Source organism: Argopecten irradians, chromosome 10, assembly GCF_041381155.1.
Source record: "Argopecten irradians isolate NY chromosome 10, Ai_NY, whole genome shotgun sequence".
NCBI lineage: Eukaryota > Metazoa > Mollusca > Bivalvia > Pectinida > Pectinidae > Argopecten > Argopecten irradians.
In genome coordinates, this window is record NC_091143.1 from 20334036 (window position 1) to 20357081 (window position 23046).

General features: G+C 33.0%; 2 protein-coding genes across 8 annotated transcripts; one reads left to right on the plus strand and one right to left on the minus strand.

The window, feature by feature from the left end:
• Window positions 1–476: 476 nt before the first annotated feature.
• Window positions 477–6142, minus strand: LOC138333358 (DNA-directed RNA polymerase II subunit GRINL1A-like). Of its 7 annotated transcripts, none has more exons than XM_069281697.1 (7): window positions 6085–6130; window positions 4603–4757; window positions 3469–4002; window positions 2390–2591; window positions 1996–2084; window positions 1335–1359; window positions 477–1283 (listed from the first exon to the last, which is right to left on the minus strand). In XM_069281697.1, the coding sequence occupies exons 2-7, from the start codon at window positions 4707–4709 to the stop codon at window positions 1254–1256; spliced, it is 987 nt and encodes a 328-aa protein (XP_069137798.1). In that variant the 5' UTR covers window positions 4710–4757; window positions 6085–6130; the 3' UTR covers window positions 477–1253. The 7 variants fall into 7 exon arrangements, with proteins under 7 accessions (XP_069137798.1, XP_069137799.1, XP_069137800.1 ...); XM_069281698.1 differs by having other exon boundaries at window positions 6070–6129; XM_069281699.1 differs by having other exon boundaries at window positions 6066–6111.
• On the plus strand, window positions 6131–14556 carry LOC138333359 (max-like protein X). The gene is made up of 7 exons (XM_069281703.1): window positions 6131–6268; window positions 6995–7114; window positions 9300–9400; window positions 9948–10144; window positions 12231–12315; window positions 12806–12922; window positions 13508–14556. Exons 1-7 carry the CDS (start codon window positions 6250–6252, stop codon window positions 13565–13567), a joined length of 699 nt encoding a protein of 232 aa, XP_069137804.1. The 5' UTR covers window positions 6131–6249; the 3' UTR covers window positions 13568–14556.
• The last annotated feature ends 8490 nt before the right edge of the window (window positions 14557–23046 follow it).

The window sequence follows — 23046 nt, forward strand, 5'->3', positions numbered from 1 at the left end:
GATCTGTGACAAGTCCTATTTATGGCCAACAGTGGAGAGAAAAGGTTAAGTATGTCCAGGTCACCTCAAAATGACAAATTTTTTAAATGTGACGCTACCCAAAATTGGGAACTCTTTTTTAATTATAAATTCTAAACATTTTCTTACTTTTGTACCAAGATACATGAATCCAGATTTTTTTCCTTATCATTCCGACAAAATAGATTTGTTTTACTCTTACTTGTCAGCAGTGCATATATTTATTGATTTCTAAGTTTTCCAGCATGCCAATCTAGCCCTGTGTTTCAGCAGGTTTGTGTACCCAAAATGGAACACCTCCTAAATTAAGTTTGATTTATAAATGCCAAGACAAGATAAAAAATGTTTGAATTAATTTAAAGAGTGTTCAAATATTTTTTTAATATATTCTAGTCATGTTTTTCAAAAATATTCAGTTCAGCAATTGTTTTTCTTATTTTAAATATATGGTGTTTTAGGGTTGTAGCATGAAGTCGTTTCCCGCAGCTTTTCAAAATATTTTTAAATGCTGATAATAAGCAAGTGGAAAGAAAATGACACATTTAAATTGTGACAGTTATTAGTCAGCACCTTAATTTTTGTTCAGGAGAGTTATTTTTAGTTTAGATTGTAAACTGAAAATTCTGTATGAAATATTTTAAAAGTGTTCCATTATTGGTAGCGTTCCAAATTGGGTAGCGTCACTTTAGTCACAAAACATACATATACATGTATGAACATGTAGAAGGGAGGGTGATATTTTCACAGAAAAACAAAGTAAAAGATGACCTGATTTTGTTACAGTAGTGTAAACAGCATTGTTACTAAACACAAATCATTGTCACAATAGATTTGTCACAAGTTTTATTTCATGCATCATTCAACATATTTTATGGTACAACTAATTTATCATCTATTATATCAATGTGAAACTTTTTACAAAATATCACATTTTATTCACATTAGTTTACATCTCTTCTTTTATTGTCCAGATTTGTATTGTTTGGGTGATCACAATACCCTTGTTATACACTTATGAATAAATTACATGTAGGCTACCTCGGTCACACCTGGACAGTTTTGTCAAGGACAGTGTCTAGAGAATTCCTTCCCTTAGTTCCATAAAAGTGAAACTCCAAAACAGGAATCAACAATAGCTAAAAGTCATTTATTCTGGAGTGTTATTGTCTGGTATGTTCATTACTATTAAAGGTATATCGTGAAAGAACTTGTATCACAAAGGGGAGATAACTCTATCATTCTAGCTCATCGTCACTGTCCACCTCCTGCACAAGGGGGAGATAACTCTATCATTCTAGCTCATCGTCACTGTCCACCTCCTCCTCCTCCTGATTCCTGTAACTGATTATGTGTCAAGGAGTCAAAAACTGTCTGTGTGACTTACAGATGTTATCAAAATATAAAGAGATCAGCATGTTAACAAAACAGACAGGTTTCGTTTGTTCAGGATGTTGTAACATAGACATGTCATATTCCCATACTAAATCGCTGCATTACTACTGACCCACCAAGACATCAGAGTCCCAAGCAAGACCCCCAACCCCCAACCCCCCAGTTTTTTGTCATGGTTGAAATCCAATATGTCCTCTGGTAGAGCAGCCATTTTGACTAGATGGCTTGGGGAATCATCCTACTAAATTTGAGAACAATTCTCCACTTCCTTCCATCCTAATTGTACAAAAGAAAACCATCATGTCCTAACTATTGTCATTATTACATATCAAATTTACTAGGAGAGGAAAAAGTAGTGGCTTATACTCTAGAAAATTGATATTCTCAATCCCACAATGTCTCTATAGCTAATATTAAGGGATCATCCTCCATTGTTTATAACATTTAGGGAAAGTAACTTAAAATGAAAATATCAAATATTCAACACTGACATTGTTTCAGTGTAAATTATGCCAATGTTACTCTGTTCTTAGCTTGTAAACAATATTTAATAGATCAAGACATTTATGTACAGACAAAGGATACGACATGTCCACTCCCTCCGGATTGTAAGCATCCATTTTAACACCGAGTCTTTGAGAGAGTTTCTCTGCTGCATGTCTTGCTTGTAACTCCTTATAAATATAAAACAGTTAAAAATGACTTGATAATATTCTATCAAACATCCATTGTAGCCCTCTACATATCATAGAAACTGAGAAATTTTGCTCCTTATTTTGCTAAATACTTATAAAGAGGATATTGTTTCGAATTGGCTTCATTTTGAAAATTGAAATATCATATCACAATTAATCTTTTTATATCAACTGCAAACAAGCAAAATGCATAGCAAAGCTAACACTGAAAGATGCTCATATTTCAAAGTTTTGAAATTTTAATGGTCAGATCTACAATCATCAATCACTTTAAGTGATCTCACCTCTTGTTTGACCTTCTGTTCTGTCTGTAGATTCAGTGACTCATTGATAGATATTAGTTTACTTTCCTTGTGTTTGTAATTAGGGGGTGTGGCAGCTGATTCCTCCACAACCTGAGGGCTGACAGGGGATATTCTGTCTTTGTCTCTTGACTTAAACTTGTATTCTCTTGGTAGATCAGAAACTCTAGTTTTCTTTAGATTGCTACGAACAGAAATGTTACAATTAGGTCAAAGAACACAACTTCCTATCACTGATTGCAATATTTGGTATATCCAAATTGAAAATTGGACATAACAAGTTATGTAATTATTTAGAGAAGAAACTAACTGGATATGAGGCCCATTGGCACTCAATTATAATTTGTAGGAAAAGCCAACATAAAAGTTATATCAGTATGTACATGTAAAACGGCATAATTTTATTTATGTATATAATAGGAGAGAAAGGACTAGGTATGATAAGGGTCTTCTGTGGCCCCCAAATCCACTATTTTTCAAAGTCTGTTATCTTAAGATGTTAATCTTGCATTTCAAATATTAACTACATACCTGACATATTTGATAGTGCTATTAGGTAATATAGCAGTTCTAGTTGCCATGGCAACCATTTTTATTATACATAAATTATGCAAAATGTGAAAATTTCATCAAAATTGGCCTTTTTAATGCAGTTATCCATCTATAGTTAACATTGAGCGCATTCTAGAACAAACTTTACATTTCTCAAAATGATGTATTCTTCGTGTCTGCTAATTCCCTTAAAATATCAAGTTTGTTCTAGGTTGTGCTCTATTGCTTTTAACAGAAAAACTATCAAAAAATATGCCAAAATTGACCAAATTTTCAAATTTGCATAATTTATGCAAAATTACCATAGTTATATAGCAAAAACATACTTTATTTCAACAAAAATATCATTAAGTTTTTATCAGGGGTATATTCAATTTTTCAAATGCAGCAACTTAATTTCTAAATACTTAATTTGAAATTTGGTAGATTTAGGGGCCAAAAAGAGCCATTACCACATCTTGTTCTTCATACAGTTACTCCCAATATTTTCTTTAAATTCTAACACTTACTTGTTTGGTTTAAGAGGAATGTGAATTTCACTAGCGTTTTGGAGTGCCTTGCTATAGGCGTTTGTAGTTTTCTCCCTTTCCACCCTATCCATCGCAGACACTTCCCCAGAAATCTTCATATTTTTAAGCGATTCTTCTAAATTAGAATCTTTAACATTAATTGGATTATTGCTTTCAGTGGTGACACTGACAGTGTCCATTTCCACCTCAGAACCGTTATTCCTTTGTGAGGAATTAATATCAGAATTTGTTATGAGAGCTTCTGTTTGATTTTGTTCTTTTCCTTTCATGTCCATTCCAACATTTGTTACATATTCTACTGTTTCAGGTGAAGAACAGTCAGTCTCACTTTGTTTTTGTTTATTTTCTATAACATCTGTGATAATATCTGCCTGGTGCTGTGACACTGGTTTTGCGGCTGAAGTTATATCACTAATGTCCATGTCTGGATTTCTCTCTAATATCAGCTGCTGTAGTTTTTCATAAAATGCTCTCACTTTTGCTCCTTTATCTGGTAAAGATTCCACAAATTTTCTGAAATATCAATATTGTCAATTTAAGTTATAAATAATTACTCATTCAAATTGTGTTATTTGGAGAGGCTTAACTGATTTCTATTCAAGTAATTAACTGTATCTTGTTGCTAACATTTTATTAATTACGTCATTTAAGTCCCGCCTGAACCAACATTGGAGAAATGAGCCATCCAAATTTTTACCTGAATATTTTCAGTGTTGCCTGATCGGACATGTGATCATTTACCAGGATACACCTCCATAAGCCTTAAGTCTTATATCAGTGTTAAAATGACATACTTGACATAATTGCTCCTAAAATAACTTATTATTGCAATAATTATAAATTTCATTTTACTTAAATAATATTTATATTACTCCTCATTACACAGTAAACTGAAGAATATTGCTAATTCATTGTTTAGTTACTTGTGCCTGTGATAATTAAGTCATCATTCAAGTACATTGTAGCTTACATTTTTACTTTTACATTGTATAGAATGTACAATTATTTACTCATTGTATTATTATGAACATTTGTATGTATGTTTGTAATGAACAAATACACATGTATATATTAATTTTTCTATTCTAAGATTGTTAATGTTGTGATACCAACGTTTTTCTTAGTATTTTGTCCTGACGAGAAAGAAGATCCATTAACTCTGTTGTAGACTTTGATGAAATATCTCCAAGGTAACCTTGCTTCTGGATCGGGCTCATCATCTTTTCAGTCTGACAGTAGGTCACACCTTGTACTTAGGTATATTACAACTGCTTGGAAAGACACAAATACATGTCAATGATCAACCAATGGAAATTTAATTCTTCAAAGTAGTTTGAAAGTGATTTAGATTTATTTACCATATAATGCATATATACCATTTATGAATACCTAAGTAATAAAATGATGATAATAAAGGCGCAGCCCTTCGTGCCCAAAGGGCACGAAGTGCGAAGCACTTATAAGGTAACACATACATGAAAATAAAAGAAAAAACTCAATCTTCAAAATTCAATCCTACACACCGACAGCTTCAGTTTTGCAGCCGCCATTTTTTACCCACACAAAAAAATCCCATCAGCGTTAATGCAATGCTTTGAAATCAGCTGATTATATAATCAAGCGAGAAGCTCAGTGCTCAAGTGATAGACCACCTTCCAATATAATCAGCTGACCAAAAACAGAATATCTGTTACGGAAATAAAAATTTCTTCCTTCTCTTATGTGGATTTCCTTCTCAAATGGGGGTTTTGGGACAAGGATAGAGTGTGAATATATGAAAAATAAACAGTACATTCGGCTCCGTTATTTCGATAAATTCAACTTTTTAACAGTGCATAATAACAATTAATGGTTACTGAAACATCTGACTGCGCCCTTTAAGGTCTTTGCCTTCAGTCATATTAATTTAATATATTTCCGATTATCATTATTTTAGTGATGCAATCTCACTCTTAGTGTTTAAGATTATCTTATTAAATTTAAACAATTACATCAATTTAAAGGCACTTACCGAATTAATTTTTAAATTTAAATCGATAATTTTGTAGAGTCTTAAGATTTAACTTACCGTTTCACATGAACGATTGATTAAATTTAAAAGTTTATTTTATTAAAAGTCCTAAACCGGGGTAGTTGTGTTCAATTGACTCTCCATTGTTTCAATATTACGCAGGCTTTGTCGTACTATTTTTTCGTTTATTTATTAGTGACATGGCCTTCGATGTTAAAAAGTAAATGTGTTCAAATTGGCTTTGTTTTCGTTTATTTTTGAAATGTAACATTTTAAATGTTCTCGTTATGAATAGTGCTAAACTTGCTTAGGCAGGTTAGGCACATGCAAATTTTATGCTTGAGTATGTATGTATATTATGAATGATATGAGTTTTATGTGTATAACTGACTTGACTGATGTTCAATGTAGATTGTAAGAACTAAATTCAAACAAGTTGGTGGTTTTCCCCGACGTGGTAAAAGCTGGTCAAACTTTACACTGCTTCAATTCTATGTATCTCGTCAAAGTAGTGTACCATATATAGGATCGTACATTACCTAAAAAGTCTATAGCTAGGCCTAACCTACATGCTGTACACGCACATTGATCATGAGCACCTCCAAATTGCCCACTCAACATAAACAGAGTTGTCAATGTCAATAAAACGCTTGGGAAACATATGTGTCTAGGACTACTAAATTCAAACGTTCACATGCATAAGATTAAGTGAAGGAAAATCTTACCTTGTTGATAAACAACCTCTGAAAATGGACAGGTCATTTTCAGGTAAATATGCCATTTATCTTTTTGATTTCCTATATTTTTTCTACGCTCAACTGTTTAAGATTACTATTTGATATCTTCAGCCAGAATATGTTGTGAAATAATCATTAATTCTTGTTGATTTATGATCACGTTTATCGAGTGTGAAACACTTGTGATCAAGTTCCAAAAATAGAACTTCATGTAGCTCATTGGAACTGTAGAAATGTCCAAGGCAAACTTGAATTAGTAATTTAGTAGATTGCATTTTGGTGTAATGTTCAGGAACCTATAGCTACCTGTAGCGACATGTACATATATAGTATCATGCTGATAAATGTAAAATTGCTTAAGAGACATTATATCAGATTATATTATCAGTTGTCTATAAGGATGCAGATAATGCCAGATAATAGATTATGTATAGTTTTAGTGGTGCACACTACATGTGCAAAATATTATCCCTGACAATGTAACGTGATCATATATGTTCAGTACTAGTCCTTATTAAAAATCTTATTATAAGTGTGTAGCAGTTCATGCTATAATCCAATTTTAATATTAGACGTCGGTATTGAGAAACTTCTAATAATCAATGTTAGACACGACGCAATTACCAAAAGTGTCTCGTCCTGATATACCTCTAACCTTGTTGGAGGACAGTTCATGCATGATGCAATTACACATACATTGCAACTAAAATTACATATGTATAACCATTGTAAAGTTGTTTTTTTCTGTAATCCTCAGAGGATGTAAAGTTAGAGACTAGTCCCACTGTTGGCAAACAATTCTCCTTCTCTAGAACAAGCAGTACTGGTTCTATACCCACAGGATGTGCCTCGTCGGCTTCGTCAGCTCATAACTCAGGTAATTAAAAAATATAAGCATATAGCATTATCAGCCTCATTAGCTAGGTCATAGCTCAGGTAAATGTCCCATTGTCAGCTTCATCTAAGTCACAACTCAGGTAAACATTGCATTGTCATCTTCACCAGCCTATAGCTCAGGTAAATGTCACATTGTCAGCTTCATCAGGCCATAAATCAGGTAAAGTAACACTGCATCATCAGCTTCATCAGCTAGGTCATAACTCAGGTAAATGTATCATTACCAGCTTTATGAGGTCATAATTCAGGTAAATATATCATTACCAGCTTCAGCAGGTCATAACTCATGATCATGATCAGGCCAAATAAAAAATATTCTTGTTTCCGGTAACACCCTTTAAAAATGGGTTAAAATTTTTTTTAAATGTGAATGTTATTTAGCTTTAAGAAAGCGTTTTATTAAGAAATATTATTTCATTAGACCGAGTATGTACAAATTAATTCAACTTTTAGAAACAGAGAACAAAAAGATAACATTTTATAAGTTATATAATGAAATATTAGCATAATTCCTCTACACTAGCCTTATGTATACTTACGAGGGTTGTTTGTGTGTCAGTGTGTATGTAAGTATGGCGAGAGCATGGATGTGAATGTGGTTTTTGTGTATTGTATTTGTATATATGTTTATTTTAAACCGATGAGCCGAAAGACTCAAGGTAATAAAAGAATTGCTTCATCAGGCCATAAATCAAGTAAAGTTACACAGCATTGTCAGCTTCATCAGCTAGGTCATAACTCAGGTAAATGTATCATTACCGGCTTCATGAGGTCATCATTCCGGTAAATGTATCATTACCAGCTTCAGCAGGTCATAACTCATGATCTGGCCAAATAAAAAATATTCTTGTTTCTGGTAACACCCTTTAAAAATGGATGGATTTTTTTTTTTTTTTTAATATTTTTTCTTCATCCCAGTTTCTTGCAGTGAAAAACTGAAATAGACTTTATTCAGCCTTATATAAACCATGGATTTGATTCACAGGGGATTATTGGTATACAGAGTATATATATAGAGTTATAACTCAGGTAAATATAGAAATACCAGCTTCATCAGAACATAACTCAGGTAAATGTAGCATTGTCAGCTTCATCAACTCATTACTATGGTACACATTGCATTGTTAGCCTCACAATCTACATGTAATCTAAGCTTATTTCTAACTGATGTAAACTTGGCATTGTAATTATATAATTATATAATTATATATATATACATATCATATATAAGTTATGTTGGGGGAAACCAGGTAAGCATTTGTCTTTCATTTAAATATAAACTCGTAGCTAATTGCGTATTATACTAAAGCATTATATGTTTCATCTAATCATAACTCAGCAGGGATAAAATAGGGTTTGGGGGAAACTACCCTTTTTCAAAATAGGGGGAAAAGTTTGAAGGAATATTGGAGAATTTGAGTTTTCTTATTTCAGTCCAAAATTATATTCATTTTGACAAAAAAGTACTGTAAAATAACTGATTTTTTTTAAAGATTTTCTAAAGCAAGATTTTAAGCTCAATATAATTAAAAGTTTGAGGTTATCATAAAATATGCAGTAGCTGTATAACAAATATGAAGAAATTTGCAAACAAAAGTCTTCAAAAATAATGAAAAATAAGTCACAGGGGAAATTGTGTTACAAAAACGGTCATTTTTTAGCTTCAAAGAGGGTATATTTTTTTAAACTTCAGGGGAATTTTAGGCCAGAGGGAAATTCATTCCTTGAGGGGAAACTACCCATAAACAGTAGTAAATCATAGCTAGATTGATCCCTGCTCAGGTTCATAATAAATGTTATGTAATTCCATATCATGTGTATTTATTGCTACGCTAGCGCTTCTGATTTGGAATTCAAATAGCACTGTTTGATTTGAGATAGAGGTCTGTATATATATATCTCCAATATGTTTAACACAAAGATCTTCAGTCACTATACGTTATGTAATGTATAACTGCAGTAAATGTCTGTATTTATTATATATTTTAGTCAGAAATGTAATAATCATACTAGTAGCTATATATATAGTTGTAGTTGCAGATGACCTAACGTTTGGTTACTTACAGAATATAAGAATTACAGGCCAGTGTGAACTGACATTAATGTGCACAGTACCATATTAAAATATTTAAAGTTTTTTTTTTACTGATGAACTGTTGTTTCAGATGATGAGGACAGTGATGAGAATAAGCCGACCCTGAGTTACAAAGACCGTAGGAGGGAGGCACATACTCATGCTGAGCAAAAACGCAGGGACCAAATTAAGGTAAGTTCCTGTGGATCCCAATTAGTTTCAAGGAGAAATCCTGAAGATAAAAAACTTCTTTTCCAATTTCCATTCTTCCAATAAGTACTTACATGTATTACTTAAAGCAAAATAAAATTACTGATTTCTGACACTTTTGCCAGAGATCAACTTGATCTTTTGATGCATTTAATTTGCCAGGCACTGCCTAGCTAGCCTGTTGATGGCTGGTGTATGTTTTTCTCAGAGTTCTCTAGCTTTCTTTGGTCCTATACCAAACCCTAGATTGGCTTTAAATGACCTTTGCTGTTAAAAATGTAACATGATTTGATATAAACATAATCACTGCCTCTGCCAGGATTCGAACTTGGGACCTCTGGGTTACTAGCTATAGTCTGACGCTCAACTGATTTAGCTAAAGAGAAGTTCTCTCTAGTTTAGCGGTTATATTGTGGCTAGTATTCACCAGGTTACATATATTTTCAGAAAGGCTATGACATATTTTGTGTTCATTTTGTTTTCAGAAAAGCTGAGCCAATGACAAGTTCTGTTTTGATTATATTTTCAGAAAGGCTATGATGAGCTTCAGAGCATTGTGCCTACTTGTCAGCAGGCTGACAGTATAGGATCACAGAAACTCAGCAAAGCTACGGTCCTCCAGCGATCCATCGACTACATCCAGTTCCTCGCTCATCAGAAGACTAAACAAGAGGATGAGCTAGACTCTCTCAGGAAAGAAGTCATGGCACTCAAGATCATGAAAGCGTATGTTTACACTGAAACATTGTATTCCTGTTTCAAATTTTTATACAATATACTACATCATTATAATTATATTTTATACTTCAAAACGATGATTTCAATTTACCGGTTACAAAATTTACCTCTTTTTTATCTTGCATTTCACATTCCATCAAATTAAGATGGAGATACAAAACGTGGTTTCTTCCTTTGAAGTTGATTAATTGATGTTTATATTGTTGGGAAAATCTGGGAGGTGGGAGAAAGAAAAGGTTTGGAAGAACAATGTTGAAAAAAAATCTTGTTATTCATCTCATTTAGAGAATTTCAATAGACCTTTCTTAATATTAGCTCATGAATATTCATCTTTGAACCAAAAACAAGGCTTAGTGAGCATAGCAGTGGTAGTAATACATGTGCAGTAATAGTATAATGTGTTGTAATAATTTTACTTACCTTATCATTAGATGGAAAAAACAAATCTAAGTTCACATTATATTCCCATAGGGGTCCATGAATCAATTTGATCGCATCAGTGACTGAATTATGGCATAAACATGTATAAAATATCCCAGAGCCAATAGGAAAGAAAATGCAGGTATTCATGTCAATGATTTCCTTTATTGAGGCCAAGCTAAATTACAGTATTGGTACTCGTTGCCTAAACTGGAATAAGGCTATATATTATACATGTATGGTGCCAAATAAACAAGGGACATGAACCAAACAATTAAATAACATAAATACCATTCCTAACCTTCATTATCAGAGTCTCAAGTTGCCTTCCCCCTCATTCCCTTTAGGCCAGTATTTGGGTCCCAGTCTGTTTATATTTAACAGCTGTCCCCTCTGATCACATTTTGCCATTAATTTCCCTATTAAGGTATACATAAATTAAGTTGTTATCACAAATTTCATCTGTCCCCTTTACCAATCCTTATTTACTCCAATAATCACCCTTTGTCTATGACATGTTAACAATCACAAACACCAATTATGTTCACGATATTGCAAACAAATGATATTTGTAATTAGAGTAAAGCATTCCTTAATGACTATCTCTGTATAACGACCATCTTCTTAATAAAACCAATTTCTTTATGGCGCAAACAAAATGGTCAATTTTACATTACATGACCTTTTGTTGTGACCATTTGGCTACAAAGCCCATTTTCTCATTGCATTTTTGGGTTTAGATAGGCTTCCCTGTATATATGTGTTGTCCTAATTTCCTCATTTTTATATATCACAAAATAAAAGTACATTGTACTTTATATATTGAGAATGCTGCAAGGATCATTTTAAGTGAAATATGTGTTGGTCATTTTTTAAGTATTTGACAATTCTAGAGGGACTATTAACAAAGAAATATTAAGAAATTTCCTGAAACATAGAGATCGTTTTCAAAATCACCTAAATCACCTAATAATTGACACTTAAATATATCAGCTTTTATCAGCTCTAAAATTAGTGTCCTCGTGATAATGCACAAAAAGTGTTGTTTCATTTTTAGCAAAAGGTTATGCATGTATATATCAACCGGCACGTTCACTTAGAAAATTACGGTCAAGCACTTAATTTTATATTTGTTCCATTTATGTAAAACATGTGTATGGGAATTCTCCACGCTTGTGCTTAAATGTGTGGAAACAAACTACACATGTAAACAGATAAATAATTGATGGTAAAAATATATAATGTAATGTTACACAGATGAATCTACATTGATCTTCAACGTTATGCACCCATTTCTCTGCCTATGTGATAATCAAACTTCTTTTACACTAAAATTTGATGAAAATGAGCAATTAAACCTATTTTCATGATATTGAACGGCAATGTGGTTTGTTTTGTAAAAATATGTTGCATTAATTGTATATACGTTGCTACAGGGCCCATTCTCACTAAGCCTCTCTCTGAATTAGGAATGTCAGGCATGCATATAATTTGAGAAAGGTCTATAGATCACCACCAAAGGCAGAGAGGAAAATAAAATCTAAAAATATGTAGAATGATAAGTGGCCAAAAAATATGTAATGTAAAAAGTTAAGTGAACATTTTTCTGCTTTGTAATTATGTACATGTAGTGGTATTTACATTTTCATTTCAGAAACTATGAGCATATAGTAAAAACCCACCAAAACACCCCAGTTCATGGACAGAACTTGGTTTCAGATGAGGTCAAATTTCAAGTGGTATGCAGATATTTATTTTAATTTATAATAGATTACAAAGATAAAATTAATGTGGTTAAAAAAACAAATAAATTATATGTTAAATATACTAAATTATTTTATGTTATAAGCAATTGTATAAGTTAGGGTATTCACATTTGGTAACTATAACATCTAGTAGTTATGTTTAACTTATTACATCAGACAAAGGTATCCATTATCATTTTGGATCAAGTTGCTTCTGTTCTTGTTGTCTGTAGCCTAAAGGACCATTTCATTATAATATTCAACCAATGTTGATGCATGTGCAAATAAAAGGGAGACAGATTTATTTAATATATAATGTGTAATTCATTATTATTTACTAAGTCAATAATTCATAACTACCTAGTATTTGGAAAAATACATGTCTGTGAGAGGAAATGCTAACACTGAAAGCAGTACATAATAAGGACAGTGTTATATTGAGAGTATAACATCATTTGATTCCTGAATCTGTTTCTCTCCACAGTTCCAAGGTATCATGGACACGCTATTCCAGTCGTTTAACGCTACCATCTCGGTGGCCAACTTTGCTGAGTTGTCTGCATGTGCCTTCAGCTGGCTGGAAGAGTACTGCAAACCTCAGGTAAGTCACTGACCTACTCTGACAATGTTGGAGGTGTAGCACAATGTAACACTTCAAAAAACTTAAATCGTGTCCAAGGTCATCTAAATAAAGTCCAATAAGAAACAAACTGACTAGTGGTCTAAGTGGGCTGACCTGAAGGTATTTTTTAAAATATCTAATTCAAATGTCACAGTGTTATAAGATCTTCTGGACATGTTTGTATAACAGGGAGGAAATGAGGACTGATTATGATAAGGATATCTGTAAACTAAACTTTGGATACATTGCTGAGACTCCAGCTGGTCTCATGCTCCATTCATTAATTGCATCACTACTAAAACTGACATGTGGTACCTGTGTATAGATCAGGACACAAAGTATACAGATCTGGCGTTGTCACATTTTATCAGAAGAGTTATCTTTCTTTGCTTTGTAAATATTCAAATTCCATTCATATTGCTTCTTTCTGATTTATTTTCATGTATCCTGTGTGTTAGATCTCCTTAGGCTATCAATGTTCAGTGTTGGAGGAGTAGTTTGTTAGAATAGTCATTATTAAACACATTTCTTATTTCTTTCATATTTTCCTTTGTATCGTTGCAGTCACTGAGAGAAGTTGTTCTGAGCATTCTGAGGCAGCTCAATAACCAGATCAACCAATAAGGAAAGGGTGTGTCAGTAAAGGATGGAAACAAACGCCATATCATAAATACACAAAAGGAAATCTAGTGTCAGCGTATTCTTCATTAGGGACGACTGATCATGGCTAGTCATGAAGGGAGGTTTTGATTTTCTTGGAAAGAAAGAAATTCTACATGAGTGTTGTATACCAACCTGTGAACTGTTGTATGTTGGAAACGAAACAAGATAATTTGGTGGGAAATAGTATCTTTGTAAACAATATAAAGGACATTCGTAATCATTTATCAAAATGTGTTGTTCTTAACTACGTACTTTTCTAGTCTCCTTCTGTTTTTTCTTTCTTTTTGTTTTGAGAGGGGGGATAGATGATGTAAGTATTGCTGTATTTAGATTATGAATATGGAATCTTAATAAGATAATGTTTCGCTTACATATAAGTAAATCATTTACCTCAAACTTTTTATAATTTCTGGTACATCGTTTTGTATATTGTATAAGATACACAAAAAGAAAAATACTTAATACATGTACATCGATCATGTAAGTACATCGATCATGTAAATTTCGGTTTAAGTAAAGTATGGACACATTTCTGATATTTAAAAGATAATATATCAAAACACATTGTACTTCATACCGTCATTATCATGATTTTCCATGTTTGTAAATATTACTTGTTTAATTCAGAAGTACCATTGTTATGAATAGCCTGGCATAAATATTTTGTTTTTACCTGCAGATTATGTTAGTCTTTTATCCCCGAACATTTCTTCAAAAAATATTCCAACATGAATTTTTTTCAGTAAAAACAATATTTAGTTAGTTAGTTTGAACACTGACTATTAGAAATAAATCCTATTTTAGATAGACCAAGTTGTCATGAAGTTAATATAAAAGTAAAGATTTTTTTCTGCAAATTGTCCCATTTAGAAAATTGTTGAATATTATAACCATGTATTGGTGTGTCAGTCTTATTATTTGAAAAATAAAGAAAGTTGTTATTGGTCAAACTATTGCTATACTTATTGTTTAGACTTTAGTAATCAAATCTGGCCTATTTTCTGTATTTAAGTAGATACTGTTAACGTCAGGGTCATGTAAGGACAGCCTCCCATAACGTGCTCATGTATAAAGTGTGTGATGCATGTTTTTGGAAACTGCGCTCAATATAAAGAAGGCCAAAAGTGTGGCAGTTTTAAGGGAAACGTTGGGAAGGATAAAGTCGGTGAAGGAGAAGAGAAAGATAAAATCCTAAATTTAGTCACTGGACAATTTGACGGGCTTTTCACCAACAAGGAATTTCGGTCAAGGTCATTCATGTGAACAAACTTAGTAGCTCTTTATCTGAACATTCTACAGTTCTAATTTCTAACTTCTAGAACTTCACAAGAAGTCATATGAATATTTTAGGATTTTTGGTCAATGTGACCTTCAATGAAAATCAATGTCATTCATATTTACAAATTTGATAGCCATTTATGTTAGCATGATACATGTACATACCTTATATTAGGTCTGTAGGCCTTCAGGTTTTTCTGCCCTGTGACCTTGAATATAGGTCGAGGTCAATCAAGTTAACAAACTTGGTAGGCATGCTACAAGTCTGATATTAAGCTTCTAGGCCTTCTAGAACTTCACAAGAGGTCATCTGGAGATTTTAAAATTTTTGGCCCATATGACCTTGAATCAAGGTCAAGGTCATTCATATTATCAAATGTGGTAGCTGTTTACGACAGCATGCTGGATCTAAAATTAGTTGCCTTATAGAACTTGAGAAGAAGATAGTTTTTAATGATTTTTTTCTCTCGAAAAATTGCTCTTTTGAACTTTGACCCTTATTTCGATCCGGAAGGTGATGTTTCAGAGAAAACTGTTACATAGTTATTTGCTCTATTTATGATTCTACATACATGTTTATGTAACATAACTAAAACAGAAAGAAATTCGCCAAGCCATTAACAAGATATTACCCGAAGTGAAGACATATATGTAGCGGTAATATTGAATTTTGACCAATATAAAATGTTGCTGTCACACCTTCAACTCATGCCCTACAATATTGTGACATGTTCATTGGCATATCTCTGACCATTTCGGAGACCCTTTGTCTACAACTTTATGTGCAGAAGACTAAAACACAGAACAAAACAAAGCCCTAATTCTAACGCCCTACCTGCATGGGGTATCTGGATGGTAACAAAGAGAAATAGATAACATCCACAATTAAGTCGCCTTTTATAATTAATGCCTTTTTGATGAAAGACAAAATTCTGTCAGCCTGATACCACTATTCAAAGTCAGACTTTCTGGTGTCCATAATGGACATCATCTTCGATACTCCAGGGGTTTCTATCACATCCAATTTCTACACCCCTGGACTATCTCTGAGTAAAACTGGAGACAACAGAACCAGGTAATTTAGTCATATGATGAACATCAAAAGAGCCGTGTAACGGTACACTATGGTTGTCTGTGTGGCTTTGAAGTAGGGCGTCGCACTCTCTTTGTAGTCTCCAACGAAATATTTTTGCAGGCCTGTGATTGACCCTGTGCTACCTTCAGTTTTACTGAGATAATCCAGAGGTGTAGATATCGGAACCCCTGGATTATCAAGGATGAATGGACATATGAAAATATATCTGTTTGTAATAGATACAGGTGAGCCGAAAACCTATTTAGGGTTATCGATATATTGTCCAACTCTGTTATGCCACGACGCATAATTAACTTTACATAGTAAATCGTTCGGTCACACAATATAACAGTTCTATAGAACAAAAAAACCTGTTACCTGACCCAAGGACGTATATGAGACTCTTATAAATCCTTGCCTGACCTTTATATTACACAACTCCATAAAATAGAGAATAGACCATCATACAATCCTATATCAGTTATCATTAGTTTGCTATTTAATCTTCCATTATTAGTTCCCCCCCCCCCTTTACTGTATATCAAGAAAAAAAACTTTGTTGCTCTATACACATTAAAAAAACCCAACAAAAACCTAATAATATAGACAGGTTTAGCGTATTTAATATTAATAATAAAATAATTTCCAACTTTAACCTCTAACAACTATTTGATACACATTTTACAAACATTTTCTGTTCTTCCCCGGGATTTCATGTTACATGTAACTGGCCGGGGATTATAAAACATTTAAACAAGTACCACTGGGACTTTAGTAGGGCTTTCAATCTAAAATGTACACCCACTTTTCTATAACTAGTGCGAGTAATAACGTTTACTTTCATGGTATAGAGAAAAAGAAATTATGATATTTCTTGTTATCCTATAGAAATGTGTTAACAGGTCACTTTAACTTTGACATATAGATATCAAACTTATGTCCCGTTTAGGTGTAGGACAGCTGCAGGCAGTCCGTTAAACGAAAGTTATACTATTTCAATTTTCAAATCCCTCTTATATGACAGCCTCAGTTTTATGTACTTATAAATCGAACAATATTTCTTGCTGAAAAATTGGTGTTTTGACGACTCTTGACTCGCAAATAAGACTCGTGCTAGGTATTTGATGAAAAACTACTCGATTTCATCTTTACCAAATACTAATTAAATAGTAAGAGTATAATCTGAAAAATCAGTCCAGTTTCTTGCTTCAAGCTGAAATAAAATTTTCTTATAAAAGTGAAACATTAACTGTTTCTATTCTATGATACACGAGATTCGTGACACAAGAAACTCTATAAAAATGTACCATACAATAAACTTGTGTTGATGTATGACGAGAAATTTTTAGTCGTAAAATTAATTTCTATTTTATCATCTTCTTTACCATTGCAAATACTTGCATATTTCTATTTCTCTAATCAAATTATAAAAATTATTTTAGTATTACCGAGGAAATACATCAATGAGTAAATATACGTTCAATGTGCACGTATGGAACGCCATAGCTGTCTCGTATGGTTCAAATATACTTATATGAATTGGTATTTTCATTATATGATATGGTTGTATCATTATATGATTTGGTTGTATCATTATATGATTTGATCTTATCAATATTTGGTATTATTTTATCTATATTTGATTTGATTTGACCAATGTATCATTTACTTCAACCATTGTTTCATTTTCATTTGTCATGGTATTATTTTCTGTTACCATTATATCAATCGATTTCACCATTATTTGATTTGGTGACATGTATATTTGATTTGCATCTATCATTGTTTTATTTGGTGTTATCATTGTATTATTTTCATTTATCGTTATATTATTTGATTTCATCTTTATTTTATTTGGTTTTACCATTGTATGATTCTACTTTACATTATTTACAAACATCATTATTTTATTGCATATATACTTTATATGATAATACTTTTCCATTGTATGGTTATACTTTCTCATTGTATGATTGTACTGTTTCATTGTATGTATGAGTGATGTAAGCGTCTTTGCGACTCCGATTCGGAACTTTTTACCGGGGTTATTTTCTGTCATGTGTCTGCCGCCAAATGACACGAGGCGTAGAAGCTTGATCTTTTGATGCAGATGCTGCAGGTTTGTAAATTTTCTTATGGGGGCTACCTACATTTGTGTCAATCATATAGAGACCTAGGTCAGATTTCATGTCGATCCTAACTGAACTTAATTTATACACTGTCTTCATTCCGATCACGGCAGGGTATTTTTGGATAATAAGCAATTATTGAAGTTTGTGTTATTCTAACTTAGGACAGACTTGTGGCGAATATTTTCAGCAAAATTAAAATTAAGTTCACGTGTTGGTTTGTTTACGGCAACGAGTCAAAGACCATGGATGCACTGTCAAAATGGCGGAAATTGCGTAAGAAGGGACCAGTCCTGTAACACCCCGATAAAAAATTAACCTTTGTATTTATGAAACATTTTCTACCTATTCTGATTTATTTATACAAGGATTTCTCATACACGTCCTTGATTTATACCTATATTTTTCAAAACAGGAACTTTTTTTAAAAATCCATAACCTGTCTATATTCGACAAAAAACAAAGCCAACTAGATCTATAGACTATTTTGTGGGTAATACATCGGAAATCATGGATTAACACGTGTTTTAACATTTTTTCGTTATTCATGCCAAGAACATGTTGCAAGAGCTATTTTTCTTGAAGAAGAGTAGTTTTGCTAGCATTTTAACACTATATTAAAGGCCCACTACCTTTGCGAAACAAAAATTAAAAGTTTCTTAAAAACAATAAAATATACAACTAGAAATTGTCACCAGGACAATTTCACGGGCTTTTCACCTAAAAGGTAAATTAACTCTGGTCAAGGTCATTTATATTAACAAACTCGGTAGCGCTTCATCTCAACGTCCTACTCGTCTAATTCCAGGTCTTTGCCATTTCAGAACTTCACAAGAAGTAATTTGAAGATTTTCAGATTGTTAGCCGCTGTGACCTTGAATGAAGGTCAAGGTCTTTCATATTTACTAACTTGGTAGCCATTTATTTCATGTCTATATTAGGTATCTAGGCCTTGCAGAACAGCAGGAGTCATTTGAAGATTTTAGGTTTTTTGGCGCCTGTGACCTTGAATATCGATGAAGGTCAATCATATTAACAAACTTGGTAGGCATTTATGTCAGCATGCTACTTGCTAAATATTAGGTCTGTAGGCCTTCTAGAATTTGAGAAGATTTATTAATGATTTTGTTTAAAAATGGCACTTTTGAACTTCGAACCTTATTTGCAACCGAAAATTCAAGTTTTACAGAAAAGTGGTAGTGACGTTAATTGTTTCACTTTTGATTCTACATAACATAACCAAAAATCAAAGGAATTGGCTATGTGGTTGCTACAGCGGTCTCAATGAGCTGAATTTTCAATTTTAAACCTTTCATAGCTCTAAAATTACAAGTACTCTTTGACCTTTGGATGAAGGTCAAGACGGTCGTTTATTTTTTCAAAATTGATAATCAACTACCAAAGCATACTTCATGGACAATATCAAGCCTCTATGCCATGAAGAACTTGACAAGAAGATGTATTCGTGATTTTCACAGAAAACGGCGAATTTGCATTATGAGTCGATGATAGACCGGAAGTTGACATTTTAGAGAAAAATGTACAATTACAAAGTTTCTTCATATACTATTCTACATAACATATAACAAAATGAGTTATGGCTGTCTAGGTTAAACTGGAAGTGACATCATTGCTGCCATATTTGAATTTGAATCAACACCATATTAACAAGAATTGGTCACATTGATAAGTGAAAGATCTTGTGTGAGTTTGGGCTTGATCAGACAGGTGGAATCAGAGGAGATGTTTAAAATATAATTGTCTAAAAAAATGTATTTCATTGCAAGATTTCCTGTGTAAACTATGTTAACAGTGAAGATTCGTTTCATTGTTTTGCCATCTGGCACAGTGATAAGGCCATACAAAAAAATATTTGTGTTTCCGTTAACCTGACCGCAACCCTATAAAATTGATGCCTACTCAAAAACTTTTTGTCGGTTTTGTCCTCAAGCAAACAAATAACAACCTAAATTTTGTTTGGTTTTTCACAAAATCAGGAATTTTGGTACAAATTCTGTAAATTTAAGACAACAATAATCCCCTGGGAATCAAATCCATGGTTTATAAATATAAGGCTGAATAAAGTCTCCTTCAGTTTTTCACTGCAAGAAACTGGGATGAAGAGAAAAAATATATAAAAAAAAACCCTACCTACCAACCCTTCATTTTTAAAGGGCGTTACAACTTACAGGAAACAAGAATATTTTTTCAATAGTTACGTCTTATCAACGTCAACCGACACATGGTAATTAGGATGACAGTGGGAAACATAAAACAACCCGCGTTATGAAGTTTGCATTTAAGTTATTTAAATTAAGGTGATGGTAAGTGTAGTATTAACAGTATTAAAAGTTACTAACTTTTGTGATTCTATAAAATTATCAATTTCGTTTACTTTCCCATTTCAAAAATTAAAAGCCGTTTCGGAAAGGTAGTGGCCCTTTAAATATTTTTAGAACTTTTCATGCGATGATGTTCAATTTTGTGATTTGCCGTTGTCTGCTCATATTCAAATTACGGAACTCGTAGGCGAACTTAAATTATCTTATTGGCGGTAGAGCATTCGGCTAGTGTTGGGAGGTTCCGGGTTTGAATCCCGGTCTGACCACTACATTTTGATTTTCTCCTCTCCTGCCACACAATTACATAGATATAGCTTTTTATAATATTATGCATAGCCCAATTTCCTAACACTGAGTTTTAAAGTAGCAATCTCATTCACTCATATTCATTACTTTGCTATTATAAAAACTCATTTTTTTTTACCCTTATAGGGGCTTTCAAAATGGCCAATCATAATGTTAACGAGGTGGAGGATATTTTGAAATCGCTTAATCTGTCGACCCTATGGCCCATATTCAAGGACAACAAATTGACAGAAATTGAAGTTTGTCTCAACTTAGACAATCCCTCACTCCAAAGCCTTGGGTTGGAAACCATGGGTGACCGGATCCGATTTCAGGAGGCTCTCAAGCGATACAAAGGTAAATTGAATTTAATGTTAATGTTTCTCAATATTTCTCTTGTTCCGTTACAGTATTTGTTGTTATACTGCTGCTTCATTGTTTTAGTTTTGTCTTAGTCCTTCCTTTATGCTTTTGGGTTTGATGCAATCAGAATATTCTTAATTGATTTGATGTATCAAAAAATTTAAATTTATCAAATGTATCAAATTTCATTTGATTTACAAAATGTACCTGTTTTCTGAAATCCATTGTAATATTTCTTGACATGTATTTAAAAGATACAATGGATATCACTTTTTTTAATATCAACTTATTTCTACTGTACATGTAGTCAGCAAAACTCGGTTGTGTTTTACATGTCCATACAAAATCATGCATTCATGAATCAGAATGGAATTGGAACATAAGGAAAGAGACAGTAAATATCACAAAATGGAAATAAATCATCACAACAAATGTCTTGAAAATGTTTTGAGCACATTCAGTTTTATTTCAACTGGCAATGTCCCCATGTCATTTGAAAGTGTAAAAAAAAAGAGAGATGTTTTTTATGAATGAAATCATTTTTTTGGTCCCACATTATGATACATGATATTGGCAATCTGTATAATTATAGTATTGCGAAACCTAAAAATATAGTTAAAAAGGAGTTGTCCCCCTTGCCGACTCTTCAATTCACATGTGTTTGTATAAAATTATGGCAGGGAGAAAACAGTCGTAACCACCTGCATCATTGTGGCCCTCTTGTGGCTTTTATTTTGTATTTCCCTCTGAGGATGAAACTGCTGTGAACAAGAATCTGGCATGTGTGGGACCACAGGTGTTTGGCTCTACATTTTTAGGTAACCTGATCGAGACAAAGTCTCAAGTGACCTTTTCTATTCGTCTTTTGTCCGTCGTCATGCATTGTGTGTCCATTAACAATTTACATTTTAAACTTCTCCAAAACTGCTGAAGCAATTCAATGAATTTTTGCACAAAACTTCTAAGGCATACTGCTAATCAAAATTGTGAATTATATGGCCCCAATGTACTGGGGTGGGGGGTGGGGGGTGGGGGGCAAAAGGGGACAAAATGGCTAAAATTTCAAAAATCTTCTCCATCCGCAGATGTGGTAGAATCAAATTCTCTTCATAGATTGAAAGGTCTCGAGGTCCTCTCCAAAATTTGTGAATTTTATGGCCCTGGGGTCTCAAGAGTTTCCTCCCCAGGGTCAAAGAAAACTCATTTATGAGCATTATTTCCTTTATTTTCATAGGAAATGTAACATATACTTATAATGGAATGAAATACCCTTCATAGATAAAAGGTTAAATAGATATTATCACAGACTTCAAATGCCTGATAGGCCAATATAGTGCTTGTATGTCTGTTTCATTCTGTATCCGATGACCATGAAGGCCCATGGGCCTCTTATTATATTTGTAATACAGTACTGTACATGTGTCAATTAAGATCTATATGGCCAAAAAAAAATATGTTTGTTTAGGGGGTCACATTAGGCCAAAAAAAATAGGGTAGGTAGGTCGGATTTTTTTTTGATATTTTATGTAATTTTTCATGTCACAGATTTATTGCCTATGTACTTGCATAATATTTTTAAATATGCATTAAAAAGAAAGTCTATATTGTTCACCATACTTTAACATGCTGCTATATATTGTCTCTTTCTCTTTTACAAGTACATAGTTGTCTTTTATTTTTTCTTTCCTTCTTCAGGGGGTTAAGTTTACAACAGTTTATATAGAGAAAACACATTTTTGAGCATTATTTAGTCATTTGTTATAGGAGTTGAGTCAAATGCTGTCATAATTATCAGTATGAGATGGTAGTAAAACTTTGTTGTAGGTTACATTAGTACATTACGTAACAATTTATACTTCAAAAATCTTCTCAAATTTAACAAATAGCATAATTTAATTAGGGCCCCGCATCGAGATGCGGGTGCCCTATAGTAATCAGGTTGTCCGTCCGTCTGTCCGTCCGTCCGTC

Coding starts and splice junctions, on each gene's coding strand:
- LOC138333358 (XM_069281697.1), bottom strand. CDS start 4,709: ATGATGAGCCCGATCCAGAAGCAAGGTTACCTTGGAGATATTTCATCA. Junction 4,003..4,602: donor GACAAAATACTAAGAAAAAC/GTTGGTATCACA, acceptor TTGATATTTCAG/AAAATTTGTGGAATCTTTAC. Junction 2,085..2,389: donor AACAGAAGGTCAAACAAGAG/GTGAGATCACTT, acceptor TATATTTATAAG/GAGTTACAAGCAAGACATGC.
- LOC138333359 (XM_069281703.1), top strand. Junction 12,316..12,805: donor ATGAGGTCAAATTTCAAGTG/GTATGCAGATAT, acceptor TTCTCTCCACAG/TTCCAAGGTATCATGGACAC. Junction 12,923..13,507: donor AAGAGTACTGCAAACCTCAG/GTAAGTCACTGA, acceptor GTATCGTTGCAG/TCACTGAGAGAAGTTGTTCT.